The sequence below is a fragment of the Taeniopygia guttata genome, chromosome 4 (assembly GCF_048771995.1).
Source record: "Taeniopygia guttata chromosome 4, bTaeGut7.mat, whole genome shotgun sequence".
NCBI lineage: Eukaryota > Metazoa > Chordata > Aves > Passeriformes > Estrildidae > Taeniopygia > Taeniopygia guttata.
In genome coordinates, this window is record NC_133028.1 from 62,486,352 (window position 1) to 62,502,644 (window position 16,293).

General features: G+C 36.3%; 1 protein-coding gene across 1 annotated transcript in view; it reads left to right on the top strand.

The window, feature by feature from the left end:
- The window catches only part of MGAT4D (MGAT4 family member D), a 35,365-nt gene extending 20,428 nt beyond the window's left edge, over positions 1 to 14,937 (top strand). Inside the window, exons 7-15 of the mRNA XM_041715986.2 lie at positions 914 to 989; positions 5,687 to 5,798; positions 6,338 to 6,468; positions 9,479 to 9,586; positions 10,417 to 10,610; positions 12,233 to 12,311; positions 12,433 to 12,511; positions 13,517 to 13,629; positions 14,152 to 14,937. Coding sequence (XP_041571920.1) covers positions 914 to 989; positions 5,687 to 5,798; positions 6,338 to 6,468; positions 9,479 to 9,586; positions 10,417 to 10,610; positions 12,233 to 12,311; positions 12,433 to 12,511; positions 13,517 to 13,629; positions 14,152 to 14,178 — 919 coding nt within the window. The 3' untranslated portion in view covers positions 14,179 to 14,937. The remainder of the gene's footprint in view (positions 1 to 913; positions 990 to 5,686; positions 5,799 to 6,337; positions 6,469 to 9,478; positions 9,587 to 10,416; positions 10,611 to 12,232; positions 12,312 to 12,432; positions 12,512 to 13,516; positions 13,630 to 14,151) is intronic.
- Positions 14,938 to 16,293: the final 1,356 nt, after the last annotated feature.

Here is a 16,293-nt window from a genome sequence, read left to right on the forward strand (position 1 = left end):
TCTAGCTAACTACGGATATGAATGACCTAACTTTTGGTGATCATTGAGTTTTTACCTACTGTTACTACACCCTTAATGGTGATTTCATTCACTCACATGCCCCAAATTCTGTAAGATAGAGATTATAACCTAAAAAAAATGATTTATTGGAGGAAAGTAATTTTCTTCATCAACAATAACTAATTTATCAGAAGCCATTGCAACAATGCAGCAAGAGAGTTGCACTAAGAGTTTAGGCTGGAGGAAATCAGCTAGTATATTTACATATATATGTGTATGTATATTGGCTTTATAAATAAACCTTATGTGTTCATACCATAGACCATAAACAAGTTTACCTACTTAAAATTTAGTTTTAGATGTTATTAGATTTGGATCAGTTATACTTTTACGTTAATGAAATACTACTAAATTATGCTGTAGTCTTTCAGTGTTGATTATAAAACATCATTGTCATCCTCTGCTAAAATGAAAGACTGTACAAAATATGTGTTTATATTTAAACCTGAAAATTATGGTTATCAACCTGCTTTTGTGCTGTTCATATGTAAAACCATTTACTTTTTAATCTTTAAATAATCCATATGTATTTCTACTCTTCATAAATAATGAGTAGAATCTTTTAAGTCATTTGACATGAATAACTTATTAGACATTTTGTTTCAAGTTCCATTGACAGAGTTCAAATTTTTTTGTTAATTTAATGTTAACTTTTGTAGGAAAATGAAATTATTTAAAAATGTTTGCACTGACTGTAGATGAATGCTTTTGCACTTAACAATGGGTCAGAATGTACAACCTTACAATTTTATTGTAGGGACAAAAAATACAGAGCATTAGAAGTTCTCTTGCTATAGAAATAAGTCTTGCAACCCCCTCAAAATCTTGATCAGAATTTGCTGCTTATATTTAGGTGGAGAACTAAACAGAATTTGGATTATAGCTTTTTAATGCTATATGCTCAACCTAAGGGAACATTTTATTTACAGGTATGTCCATATTATCATTAAGTAGCAGCAATACCTCTGTACTGATGATTAGTTTGGCAATTTTAGTTTCAAAGGCCTTAATAAAACCAGCAATCTATTGTCATTTTCTGTGTATTTTGCCTATTCTCCTTACAAGCATCCACATATTTCTGTATTTATATACATCTTGCAGACAGGTACTCTTTGATTAAAATCATCTCTACTTTCCTGTCGTTTGTGAGGTTGAAGAGCAAGGTAACTGAAGTATGAAACCCTTATTTGATTAGGTTAAGTAAGTCAGAGTTTAGTATATTCTTACTTACTGCAGCCAAGAAAAATAGTAGTGATAGGTCCAGGTTATAGCCCAGATGACAGTGAAGTGAAATATTTCAGACAGGAAATACCAGTAGAGTGATATTTGAGATAAGGTCAACTACAAGTTGGCACAGATCCTTAATTCTCCAGAAAATTTTGTGTTAGCCTTTAAGAAGATCCCCATGCATTTAAGCTTAGCTTTAACCATCATTCTAGATTTGTGCTTATTTGCATTCCATAAAGATCTTAACCACCACCAGAGATTCCAAAATTTATAAAAGCTGTTCAATCATGGAACAGATCTATAAAATTTCATGTAGCTCAAAAATGTCAACAGTTTTTTAAAAAGCTCAGAAGAGAATTTTGCCTCAGAGTTTAGTATTCCATAAGGACATCACAGGATTCCTGGAAGCAGAAGACTGCAGGACCTGGCATCTCCTACAGTTTTTCTCAGGATTCAGCAAAAACTCATGTGAGCTGGGCTACCTAAGAGTCTCCATGCTCTGTTCTCAAATGTGGCATAGGTGCTCAGGATGCAGGTGGAGAAACAAAAATGCTGTGATTTGAACAATTATGGTTTAATGGAAAATGAAGTATTTTCCTGTGGCTTTTGTATATTTTAAGGACATTATCCAAGTGTACTGAGTGCACTAGAGCATCAAGGTGTGGGAAACGTGGTGAAGTGAAATGTTAAGATGCTGCCGGACACTTGATGTCCCTTCCTGTTACCAAGTTTTCCAAACATTCATATTTGTGCCACAATGACTTACTTATGTATTTGTATTTCTAAAGGAATTTGACAACATGTCAAATTCTTGTCTGAGACATTATATAACTACTGAACTGTGCTATTAAGAACAAGGCCTGGATGGTGGTGGTCTGGTGGGAGTTGTCTTCTTTTGGAATTTTCTCAAAAAGAAACTACACTTTCCTCATACCGTTCCTCATACTGTTCCTACTATATCCCATTCTTTGTTTCCATGTCCAGCCTGCAGCTGCTCCTGGAGCACAGATGCTGGTCTGCCCAAAAGCTATTCTGTAGAGTGCAGGTGAAAAGAATGAACACTTACTGTCATAAACCTAGTTATGTCCTCCCTCTGTTTAGAAGTCTTGTATTAAAGGAAAGCAAACAACTTAAAACTATTTTTCCTTAGCCTGGTACAATATTTACTTCAGTAATCTTAAAACTTGAGCTAGGTTAGATTTTTTATTTAGTTTAGGCAGTAATAGTATTGATTGAGTGACTGATACTAATTCCCAAACCTTGAAAGAAGATAAGCACACATAATTAGTCTTGACATCTACAGAACAGTTGATATCATGCTTCAGACAAGATCTTTGCTGAATAAACACTTGTTTTAGGATACTGCTGAATCAGGATTTAAGTAAGTAGTTTTGTGAAGTCCATTGAAGCTCACAGGCTTACACTGGGGATGAACCTTACCCACTGATCAACTTTTCTACTTAAAGCTTTTTTCCCGCCCTCCCCCTGAGAGAACTTTGAGGTCCTTGCTTCCACTTCCACTAAACCTCCTGGCATTCACCAGAGACCCTTGAAGCACTTACAATAATGAGATCATAACATAGCCATAAAAGCAGGTAATCAAATAGTATTAGCAGCCTAATAGTGAGGACATGCATTTATTATTTCTGTCTATGTAGACTTAGTTCACTGAAGGAATCAAATATTTCAAATCTGAAATAAGCACAGATACGGCAGTTTTAAAATGTTTACTATTAGCACTGAGATGAAACAAAAGTAAACCATTAAATAAATCTTATCTTCTTCAGATAAAATCTCTTGTCAAGTTCTAACTTGTAGCAGTTTCCTGAACTACTGCTATGATTTTTTTCATTACCTCATATGGAGGCTGGGAAAGCTTTGTGTATTTATATAGTATATATATATATATGCACTAGTAATATACATTGCCAGCAGCACTTCTTTAATAGATTTAAAGCCTGAGCAATATCTCAGTGAATTCATTAGGACTCTTCATATGGACTTATTTTTTCTTCCCCTCACTAGACTCTAGGTTAGGCCTGCTATTTGGTAGCGCTCCTAGAAGGAGCTCCACAGTTTTCACAATTCATTGTCAGTGAGACAAAATGTAAAAATACTCTAATAAAATTCAGAAAGGAAGAACCTTCCTCTCTGATACCTTAACTTTATTGTATACTTCCACCTTTTTGTTACTACTCCATTTTTACTTCTCTTAGACAGACAACCTGCATTAAAAAAGTGAATGGATATCCATTTGTTACCTATCATGTAGGACATTTTCATAGTCTTGCTCTAGTGGATGCATGTTTTTTCATTCAAAAGCACTGATGAGTGAAGGGAAGTTAGCTGTGATTATGTGTTCTGCTGGCCTTCCCATGGCAATGGGGCAAGTGGACTAGGCAGTTAATACCTTAAATTTCCTGATCCAGCTGTGTGCACAGCTGCACACACCTCCTTTGGTAGATAAGAACATATGAGAAAACAAGTGGCTGTAAGCTGCAGGCAGAAAAAAAAATGAAATTAGAATTTGGGTACAAAGTAATAAATATTCAGGATCATAAAATTTTGTATAACATACTGAAAAAAACTGATACTGGAATCTCTAAGCACTGAGGATGGTTCTCCAAGAGGTGCTTTAGTTGAACACAAATTAGAGAGTTAAATAAATAACTTTAATGGCTTGTTCTACATAGGATATCAAACTACATCTTCTAATACTGTCAGCTTCAGGAAGGACCTTTCAGACTTCAAAATTACTTTCTGTCATAACCACATTCACAGTCAACTTTGCATCACAGCCTCTGTGCTTTTAATCTTCACTGTTTTTGCATACTTTTCTATGGTGTTTCTCAATATAGTGCCCTCCCTAGGTTTTTTAGATACTCCAGTCTGCTTCTCATCCTTTTTTGGTCCCCCTCAATTTCTCTTTAAGGATTCACTAAAATGTTCTTTGATTCTTTGCTCTTCTCCCTTTACAGCTTGCTCCTGGCTAATGCTTTAAGCTCATTTAATTTTATGCCAGATTTCTTGTTAAATTAATGTTTGGGAGTTTTTTTTTCCTTGTTCTCTTCTGTCTAACAGCCAACTCAACTCAATCCCCAGATCTCAGAATCTGTTAAGAAGCATTCATCTCGATCAGTTTGTCTCTGTCTATTTTTTATCATACCATCAGCAAAAGCTGACAGGGTTGAAAACAAATCTCTTAATCTAATTTTTCTAACTTCATTCTACTTATTCCTGGGTTCACTGTTGCCAACACATTACTTGTCAGCCAGCCCTACACTTGTAGTGATGGAGAAATTCAGCCAAGATGATGACTCCGCTGCATCAGTTGAAGACACAAAACCAGCAGGAAATCATGTTTTGTTTGTTTGTTTGTTTGTTTTCCTCAGAGGATTAATTTTCTAGCTGTTTAGCTGTCTGAAGCCAGTTTCAGCAGAATCAGACATGTAGCAGGGCAGTGAAGTAGAGCAGTTAGAATAAATTACTGTATGATTACATTACATCCCAGCAATAATTTCCTGAAGACTTAGCATCCTCTTCCGGTGTTTTAATACCCATATTGAATTCAAACCGTGAAATACTCACTCCTTAATTATTTCTGGAATACGTTTTTTTCCTTTGTGTCATTACCTCCAACCTCCTTGCCTGGATTCAGCTTTAGTAGCAGGAATAGCTTCTGGCTTTTCAGATGCCCAGTTCTTGTCTTAAAGCCAGGCAAAAATGAAGCCAATGCCTTTCCCATTTCCTTGATTGACGTCATTCTCCTCTTCCAAGCACCCTTTAGCTGGCTCTACTGCTGTACTCTGTGCTGCCCTTTGCAATATCTTGAAAGCTCTATGTATCCCTGTCCTTCAGTGTGATTGACAGAGCACGCCCTTTCCTTTCCAGTATCCCCTGGGACAGCTTGGTTTCTACAGGCATCTCAATAATCATCCACAGTCCTTCTCAGTCACCTTGTTTGAATGACAAAGTCTGCCCAAGCTGCTGGAATTTTTAGACACCTTTCCTCCTTAGACAGTTTACTCCTCTTGCTTATCAATGCTTATACAATCTAAGAACAAAGTTCTTATTGTTGTCTTCTTAAACCTCTTACCTTTTTGCTTAATGTTTTCCTCTAAGTGCGAACACTTTAAGGCAGGGAGTCCTCCTTCATCAAAAAAGGGAGTAACACCCATGTGTTATGGTCACTCCTGTAGATAATTACTTAATGAGTGATACTAAACCAGAGATATATGTAGAAACTAAATACCAATCCACTGTAGTTTGGCACAGCTTCAGTACATGTGGTACAGCAGTTAACACAGTTTTCACTTGCTTGTGGTAATATCACCACCCCCTATGCAAACAATAAAATCACTGCTTGCCTTCTCTTTTTCTGTTGCATTTTCTCCCCAAGCTGGAAGATGATATTATAGCCAAACCTGATTTTATTGAAAGTATAAAAAGCTTTGTTGCTCAACAGTCCCAAGATTGGATGGTTCTTGAGTTCTCACAACTTGGATTTATTGGTAAGTATTAAGACCTCAGCAGGATCAACTGGATTTGGAGCTGTGTAGATCAAAAAGGTCTCAGTCAGAATCATATCTCAAAGCATGGAAGGACTTGCATATCAAAACTTCCTTGGTTCTTCAGGAAACATTCTACTGAAAGTAGTTTACTTTTTGTTCTCTTTAAAGCTGTCTTTTTAATACAGTCTCTTCAATATATTCCCATAAGGAGGAAATTATTCCACCTCAGGGAACTTTGTGCCCCTGTAATGTGTAGTTCTCTTTTCAAGAATGGAATTTGAACAATTTATAAAAAAAATTGTAAAAAACTTCCTTTTTTTTTTGTGGAGGAGAATATGCATCCCGTATCATAGGGCTGGATGATCAGCAGCTCTTCAAAGCCAAATTCTATGTGAAATTTTTCATTAAATTTCATAATTACATTCATGTGTGCAAGGCTGGTGTGATACTTAAACGTTTATTTAAATAAATTGCATTTAAACATAAAGTTGGTGATTCTTGCATAGCAATAAAAATGTAACTTCTTGTCTTGCTTTCAGGAAAATTGTTTAAATCAGAAGACTTACCACTCATAGTGGAATTTTTTCTCATGTTCTATAAGGATAAGCCTATAGATTGGCTTATAGACCACCTGCTCTGGGTTAAAGTGTGCAATCCAGAAAAGGATGCAGTAAGTATAACTGTGAATTTATGAAGATAAATAATATTCCAACACTCTCAGTGACAAAATTCATTTTCAAAAAGGGGAATATAAATCTCTCAAACTGGACTTACTTTGGACTGACCAGAGTTTCTGCTTTTTGGGTTTTAGGGTTCAGGAGTTTTAACTGGTGCAGCCAGTTCCTGCTCCAGGATTTGCACGAGTTACGTAGGTGTTGATAAGGGAGCAAGAAGAAACAAACAGGAGTTGTGCAGAGCAGGAGATTAAGGGGAACAGAACAAGCAAACTTCAAGTTTTACCCCATAGCACAAGTGACACCTGGGGATAGCAGAAGATCCCTGGTTAGACTTAGTAAGGCACTGCAGAGTCCCCAGACCCACTTTATATAGGTAGGAGCAAGCTTTTAAATCCTGCTCTGTGGGTTTGGCCAGCTCATATGAGTTAAGAGTGAGCCTCAATAAACTAATTTCAGTTCTTGCCTGCCTGTGAAAAGAGATTAAAAAAACAGATGCTATTATGTTGACATCACCTATTCCAGATCTAACATGTACCAACTTCCATCCAATAGATGAAATATTTTATTTATGGCTTATTCATCTTCTGAGACGTGGACTATTCATAAGAATGCAGAAAAAGGAGACTGGGAGAAGGCTGGGGTTCCCAACTGTGATACCCTCTCTGTTTGACAGGTTAAAGCAGTGAACTTTCCTGTAGGCATCAGAGAAGGCAAGCTGACAGCTCCTCACACTTTCTCCTTTCCAACCAAGAGTGTCACAAAGTGATCATACACTGTGCTACACAGGAGGGTCAGCAGAGTTCTTGTTTGTGGTTTCTGTGTGCAATCCTCTGGTGATGGATGTTTGGCACGTGTTTATGACAAATCATAGAATTGTTTGGGTTGGAAAATACCTAAAAGATTGTTTAGTTCCAACCCCCTGCTCACCAAGAAAAGACAGTTTCTGATGATCAGAGCTATCAGATCTCTGCATGGTTCAGAAACTTTGTCATGCTTACTTCCTGTGAACCATCATTCCCTGCTGGGGTCCCCAGTACAAAAAAAAACCCCCATGGACCTGTTAGAGCAGGTAGAGAGGCCACAGAAATGGTCAGAGGGCTGGAGACAGGCTGAAAGAGTCAGAGCTCTTCAGCTTGAAGAAGGCTTCAGAGGAGACCATGTAGCACCTTCCAGTATCTGAAGGGAGCTTGTAGGAAAGAGGGGGAAGTCTTTTTATGATAAGGAAGAAAATCGTGTTATGATAAGACAAGGGCCAACAGTCCTAAACTGAAAAGAGGGTATGTTTATATTGGATTTAAGAAAAACATTTTTTATGGTTAGGGTGGTGAGTCACTGGCACAGGTTGCCCAGGAAAGGTGTAGATGCCACATCCAGTGTTTCTGACCAGGCTGGATGAGGCTCTGAGCAATCTAGTTTAGTGGAAGCCTGTCCATGGCAGGGGAATCAGAACAAGATGATCTTTACAGGTCACTTTGAACCCAGCCATTCTGTGTTTTTGTGCAGTGGCCTGTGCCTGTCAGGTGTAGTGGGAGCTACAGGCTGCAAGGGTGGAAGCCCTGATTCAACAAGCAGCCTTATCTCAGCTTCTGCAGAAATGACCACACCAGCCTCATGCCAGCAATTACTCTCAGCTGCTGCCAGATGATGGTATTTTGGTAATGCTGCCATAGCATAAAACAAGACCTTCTAGAGCCTGCATTATTGCAGGGGAAGAATTGCAAACCCTGTCAGTAGAAAGATCACAAATTAATTTTCTTAAAATTATTTCTTCTTTAGTGAAGTCTAGTGTGGCTTTCAGAGAAACAGTTGCCCGTAAATCAATTTGCACAGAATGTATTGTGGTTTTACATTGTTTTGCTGAATATCTGCTGTGGACAAAAACAAAAACAAAATACAAAAACAAACAACCCCCCCCAAAAAAACAAACAAAAAACCCCAAAAAAGCCACCCATAGCTTTTTAAACAGCTTTCCAGGGCATTTTGAACTTTTAATTAGCACTCCTGTGGAAACCATAAATGCCGCCTGAGTTTGGATGGTTTTAAGCCAGCTGAGTGAAGATTTAATCACTTCTGGCTTTAGAAGGCATTGATATAGTTAATATAACATGTTTCTTTTATAGAACTGAAAGCACTTGATGGAAAAGATGAGCACATTATCCTCTCAAATTTTAAGGTCTGAGACCTGAAATACAGAAAAGTTATATTATCTTCAAAATGCTCATAATAATTCTATGGCAGCATGGAGTCTCATTTTAGCTCTTTGCTTTGTTCCTTGCCTTATGCTTCATTGTCATATTAATTACTGTAGCATGTTTTTTTAATTGTATCAAACTACAATGCTCTATATATACAAAGAAAAAATTACATTTAAAGAAGTAGCTTGCTATCATTCAAAGGTGAAGAAACTCCAAAATTAGTACCAATTACAGTTATTCAATTCCTTGATATATGTCGTGTCCCAGGTGTAGTAAACCAGAAAATTGTGGTTGAAACAGTATTTAAGTGCTTTATGTAATTATGTGATAAAAGATCCATAACTTACATTAAAGCCTCCCAAACACAACAGAAAGAGGCAAAATTATGAAGACTGAAATGTAACCAGTATCCATCTTAAGAAGATCAGTTTTGGTCAAAATAGTTTAATCAGAATGATACAGCAAGGCTAAGAGTTGAAATAAAGTTTGCCAGAAACAGCTAAGAAATCAATCAGTTTCAGATTTGAGTCCATTTTGTCGTCCTGAGAGTGATTCATCACATACCGTGCAGAAATCCCTGAATTACTGGTGGTTGAGCCTTCAAATCTAAATAATAGCATGATTTTATGAGTTTCGGTCTAGAAACGGTGTATGTGACAGAAGGTGACTTAATTTAAGAATTACTCATTTAAATACTGATAAAAAAATCTGGACCCATAACTTTAACTACATAATGAAATTGCCTTACAGAACATAGTTTGTCTCTCCTTGGTTAATAATCCTTCACTCCCTTTTGCTTTCTTTCCAGACACACTGTGAAAAGGAAAAGTCAAAGTTACGCATCCGTGCTAAACCATCTCTCTTTCAGCATATGGGACTTTATTCATCATTGGCTGGGAAGATACAGAATTTGAAAGTAAGAATAAGAAATTAATGCCATATTTTTATGTTATATGCTTGTGTTCTGACTTATTTTTCAAATTAATTTCAAGGACCACATCTTTGGCATTATATGGCATTTCCATATCCAATTATGTTGTTCTACAGATTTGGTAGAGAATTTTATCTGGCATCTAAGCTGCATGTGGAGTACTGCTCCTGCACAAACACCTTTGAATCTCTCATCTGAACAGCATTTCATGGCACGTAGGAGCCCTCTTCACAACACAAGCTTTGCTCCATGCTAACAAAGCCATGATGATTTGTTTTGGCTGAGCAGTTTACATTCCCAATATGAGGGACAATTAAGAAGGTATATTGGTAGGACAAAGGTGTGCCTAATTTGATGGCCACAGATTTTTAGGGAGAGTTTGGAGGGTAAACCACACATCCAATAAGAACATGAGCAATAATGAACCAGACTTCAGGAATCTCCTGATGGTGCCATCTACACTAGTGACAAGATTTCTCAGTTGGATCAGACTAGAGATTCACATAGCCTTTAGCAGAGCCCAGCAATCACATGTTCTGAGAGAAGGCATCCTAGACAACTATGAAATAGCCTCCTGTGAAGATTTTTGTTTTTAAATCTTGGCAGCTAAGAAACAGTACAGTTCTGTCTACAAATTGTAATTTTGAGTCCCAGTAATTACACTGAAATTAATATTCTGTATCTATTAAAATTAGCCTGTATATTTTTTGACACTGAGTTGATTATTTTCTGGAACAGTTTCCTGTAGTAATTACAGATATCAATGCACCTTTTTTCCATTGTATGAGTGAAATTACATTTTTTTATATCAACAGGATAAAGATTTTGGAAAAAATCTGCTACATAAAGCACATAATAATCCACCTGCAAAAGTGGACACAAGCCTAAGAATATACAAGCAATATACCTTGGAAAAAGTTTATAAAGGACAGGATTGTTTTTGGGCTTTAGCTCCAGTGGCAGGTGACTACATCAAGTTCACATTTTTAAATCCACTAAAAGTTGAAAAGTAAGTATTACATGATATGGAACAGGGAAACCTACATATATCCAGTTTGGAAATGCTTGAGTCTATTTGAAGTTATTGCATAAACTTTGTTACTGACAAAAAAATCCATAATTTACTATTTATCTGCTCTCCTTGAAATCCCTTTGCGAATTACATGTCTTCATTGTAGTTAGAGAGCTTCTTAATTTTTTTTCCTTTTATTTCTTCAGGTAAATAGTTTACGTGATAATTCTCAAAGGAATTTGTTTTTAACTGATTAATTTAATCAGTGGTGTCAGTGAAAGCTTTATTTGCGTAGTTGCCAACCGGCTGTTTGCACAATGTCAAGTCTGTATCTCCACCTAGTGAGCTGCAGTGAGTGCCAGTTGTTACAATAAACACCAGTGTTCTGTATTCATTGACTGGTTCATGCTTTATGAAACTTGGGTAGGCTGTAGGTTTGCATGTTCCTGTTATTGTAAAGCTGCACTAGATGAAGCTATCTTGCCTGGAACAGATACTAGACTGTGTTAAAGGAATAAAGTAGGTATTTATTATAAGGCCTTCAAAGGATACACCGTGGGCAGCACAAGAGACTGGCCAAGGCTACACCAAGATGGACAATGGGTCACGAATTTTCACACTTTTATAAGTTTTGGACCATTTACACAGTGGGGTTAATGATCCAATTACAGCTTCAGGTTTTGAAGTCCCATCTTCCCAGATTGCTCTCCTCAATTCGCTGTTGTTTATACTGGTTTTTTGGCCCTTGGTTCTCAGGCTGGAAAAGGATTGTTTTGTCTAACTAAACTGTGAGGAGAACACTTTGTATGCAATTCAGTTATATACTAATGCAGTACAGAATCTGGAAAATAGGAAAGCTAAAACTTAAGGCAAAAAACTAAAACTAAAACTTAAAGCTAAATCATAAGGTCCCAGCTCCATTACATTGCTAGCCTGTGAAAATGTATGGTAAATCCTATAATATTTGGTGGGTTTAAGCCTTGAATATTTGATATCAGAGGAGAGAGTTTGATAATTTAAATTCTCTTAATTCTTTTTGAATCTAAAACCCTAAGAACTCTTAATGCCAGAAATTTAAAACCAAATAGGGATTTTTATTCTTAGATGTTTTTGCTTGGATCGTTTTTTGGTCAATGCTTTTGCTTAATGGCTAGAAAGGAAATTGTTTAGAAGCACCTGACTTGACCAGTATTAATTAAAAACGGGAATTCTCCTGGCAGGTAGTATATGGCCTAGTAGAAACAGAAATTTTTGCTGCCAGTCACCTTCCAGCAGCCCATTCCACTTCAGCCTTAACAATTATAGGAACAGATCAGAGGGCAGATCTTCCTTAGCCATTTAAACATGGGAAGTTAATTTATTTGGAACTGCAGCACTGAAAAGGGGGAACACTTGCCTTTGTGGTCCCAGAGAAATATGTTTTAAATATTTGTTCTGTTTAAAATAAAAATACTGTATTATGGTTTGTTTTATAGTTTCAAGGCCTATTTCTGTTCCCCTTAGCCCAAAATATATAAAGAAAAGATATCTGAAATTTTGCTTCAAAACTGGAAAGAATTACTTCCTTAGAAGTCTCCTAAAGTATAAAATACCTGGAAATAATATACCTTTATCATCAGGTACTTGTTCAGAAGTGGAAACATGCAGCACCCTGGTGATCAACTGTTTAACACTACTGTGGAAGTGTTGCCAGCTGATGTAAGTCTCTCATTTAGAACCATATTTCATTTTCAGAATGATATTCAGCATAATGATATTCAGCATAAAATATCATACCCTAGAAAATACTTCTTGAAATGTTATTGCTTTATTTTTATAGGAAACACTAAGAAAAGAATTGGTTACTAATGGAAGTAAATTTAACTACCCAGCAACCAAAGATGGATATTTAAAAATAGGTAAATTATTTATTGTCACTTCAAAACCAGAAATTTTATTCCTACATATAAAATGTTTCTGCTCTTAAGGATTTCATTAACTCTTTGATAAATTCAGCATTCCAAGGTGAACTAGTAAGGAAAAGAAACATTTGCATTACTGCATATTGTAGTGTATGATGTTTGACCAATGACTCTCCTATTTTTATTTAAATATGACTAGTGGTAAAAGCCAAGACGTCTAATTAGAAGGAGAACTAATTACAGTCCCTGTAAAGGGTCTGCGTGGCAAGGTTTTGGTAGCTGGGCTGGAGGACTGGGGGGAAACTGTAGGGGTGGCTTTAGTGAAAAGCTGCCAGGAGCTTCCCTTTTGTCCAGTGGAGCCAGTGGCAGCCAGCTCCAGGACAGACCTACAGCTGTCCAAGGCTGAATCCACCAGTGACAGGGGTAGTGCAGCGTGGGATAACATATTTCAAAAAGGAGGCAGAAATGCTCTGTGTAGCAACAATTGCAGCTGGAGAGAGGAGGGAGAATACATAAGAGAAAAAACTCTGCATGCACCAAGGTCAGTGAAGGAGGAGGGAGAGGATGCCATTCTGATTCCCCTGAGGAGAAAGGAGAAACAGAGACAACATGTGATGAATTGACCATGACTCCCATTCCCTGTCCCCTTGCACACCTGGGGGTAAGGAAGAAAGAGAAAATCCAGAGTAAAGTTTTGCCCAAGAAGGGAGAGTTGGGGGAAGGTGTTCTTAAGATTTGGTTTTATTTCTCAATACCCTACTCTGATATGAATATTTTTTTCCCCAAGTCAAGTCTGGCTTGCCCATGACAGTAATTTGTGACTGATTGATCTCTCCTTGTCCTTATTTCAACCCACAAGTCTTTTCCAAAACATTTTTTGCCCTAATGTATTCCTGGATTTAATTTATATATAGTTTGTAATTTAGAGCTTTTTCACAGAGTTTGCTTGGAAGTGTATTTCATTCTAACAAATGTTTGTATGGGTCTTGTGGGTTTCTTAAGGGGCTTTTGAAAATGGCACTGCAGAAGGCAGCATCAATCAGTCAATAGGAAGAATAGAGGCTATTCGTTTATCAGTCATTTCTGATTCTCCGGTCTGGGCAATACTGAGTGAGGTAAGCATGTCAATAAAAGCATTTTTATTCTTCATTATTAAATGCATTTTGCTTCTTCCAATTATGTACTATTGGTAGTCATTCATCTTATTTCATTTTGAATAGAATTTTGTGTCGAAAAACAGAAGTGAAGAATTATGTTAATTATTTTTAGGAGAGAAATTAAACGTACTTAATTGGAAGTGCTGGAAATGCTCATTTGGGATGATTCTCCAGTTTTGCAGTGCTGTAACAGTAGTTGCTAGGATTTGGGTTTTGACAAACAAAGCTCTTCTCAATCACCATCTTGGATATTAGTTATATTATGTCAACATTTTCAGATGAGCCTCTGATTTTTTAATTCTTCCAAGTTTTCCCCCAGTGATTAAATGTCAGTAAGTCTATAAATAGAAAATCTCAGTAGAAGTCACTGAAGAGAATTACTACAGCTTAAACCCTAGCCATAGCTGGAAGAAGGGAAAAAACTAATGTTGTAGGCAAAGCTCCTGCAGATTTTAGAAAATAATATTTTCTTTTTTCTAGGTACTTATCAAGACATCTGAAAACTGAAAAAAATACATTTTTGATATGTCACTTATGTATTTATTGAATGCAAGGCTGACTGCGACAAAAAAACCCATAGAAAACAAAACAACAAACAAACAAATGACTGGGTCAAAAGATCAATTCCATACCCATTTAGTTATTAATACTCTTTATTAGGAAAGAGTTGAGATAAATCTCAGGTCTTTATATGACAAGGTATATGAAAACAATGATAGTAATTTCTGTAAAATGTTCTTTAGTAATATGTCATATAAAAAAATTATCACCTTAGTCTGAGTGATTAAATAGATGTTGTTATAAACAGTTGATAAGGTGTTACAGCCTGCCTCAGGGACTAAAGCATAAAGGTATAAAAAGTTTCACCAGATATAAAAATACAGACATTTGTGAAAAATATTAAAGACATGGCATTCAACTCCATTAAAAACACTAGTCAGTTTTGTAGGGAAATTAGAACTGAAGGAAATGTCAATATTAATTGCAAATATTTAAAGTAGTTCACAGGAACAACTTAATGTTATGAAAATTTATCTCAAACTTAATATAAATGTGTTTAAGCCTTAATGTGGTATAAGTTATGTTAAATATTTTTAAAATGAGAATTGTCTACAAATTATCATTTGAATAACTTGAAACTTAAACGGGTATTTTTTGGAAAATTGTAAAACTTCTCAGTGAATTGTGCATTTAATTAATTACAGGAAATAAGGGTATTATGGTTACTATATTTTTGTAAAAATAAAATCTATATTTAAATACAAATTTGGATCCTGTTATTAGATAATCTGATATTACTGATATCTGATGTATTGATATTTCAATCCTTGTCACAAGTTCAAATTCAACTTAAATTTGAAAATAAAGAGTAAACCACAGTAATCTCATTTGAAAAATTTTTGGGAAATTAAAATCTACCTTTGACATCTACCTCTTAATGGTCAGAATTCTGGAATCACTTCTTTAGCACATGAAGCACGACTGCACCCTCATTCCCCTGCACAGGCATTGCTTCCTGACAGCAGGAAATAAACTGCAATATTTGGATTTGTGTTGAATGGGTTACATTAATGTACAGTTGTATTCCTAATGCCACAGTGTTTTTCATTTACAATGAGATGGAATTGATTTTTTTACATTAAAACTGTTCAGAAGAGTGTTTTCTTCAAAGACAACCTCTAGTAATATTTTTATAATATTGCTTAGAGGTTTATTGTTTATTTTACTTTTTTTTTTAACTTTTATGTTCAGGATTGTTTATATACTGTGGTGCTATATATGTGTGCGTGTAGGTATGTGTACATCCATATATTGGAACCACTATTGTAGCCTTTGTTAGGTTAGGAGTTTAATGCCAGTTAAAAATTGCTGCAGTAATCCAGCATGCCTAGAGGTATGCTGGGAGACACCTTTGTTCCTCAGCACTTACAGTGAAAATATAAAACCTTATTTTGCCATTGCCTTCACTGCAACAGATTCGCTGTTGGGAGTAGTGTCTGCACTCAGGGTGCCTTACATTTACTTGTTACAGGGCAGTGTCACTAAGAAGGAGATTCCAGAGCAATTATTTAAATCAGTGAAAATATAGAATATACCAAAATAATAGATTTGGCTACCAAAACATCTAATTTTCACAGCAAAATGAGATTTCTCTCTAGTTGTTGAAACGTACTTTCAGCAGAAGCTCATCGGAATACTTGAAATTGTATTAGGAAATTACTGGACTTAAAAAAACTTTTAAAATGAAATTTTCCATTCTGTGCTGCCAGCTTGGTGCTTCACTGCTTGTTTCTGATACCGTTGCAATCACAGAATACCCTTCTCATCACTCTGATGTAAATGAGGTTTTACTTGATGCTGTGAATAATTATTGCTTCACAAGAACCATTAATTCTTCCCCGTGCTTTTGCAAGAGCAGAGGTTTCTTGCACAGACTGCAGAGCCACGGCTCCACTATAAATTCAAAGGAACCTCCTAAGAGGAATTCTGGATTTTCACTGAAGAAGCAATTGAGGAAGAGCAAGTATTCCAGCCCCAGGAAGTTTATGACAAGGGAGTGCAGTGGAAGAATACTTCAGCAATAGCTGAATACGTCTGTGTGTTATTGGCAACAGCCACCAC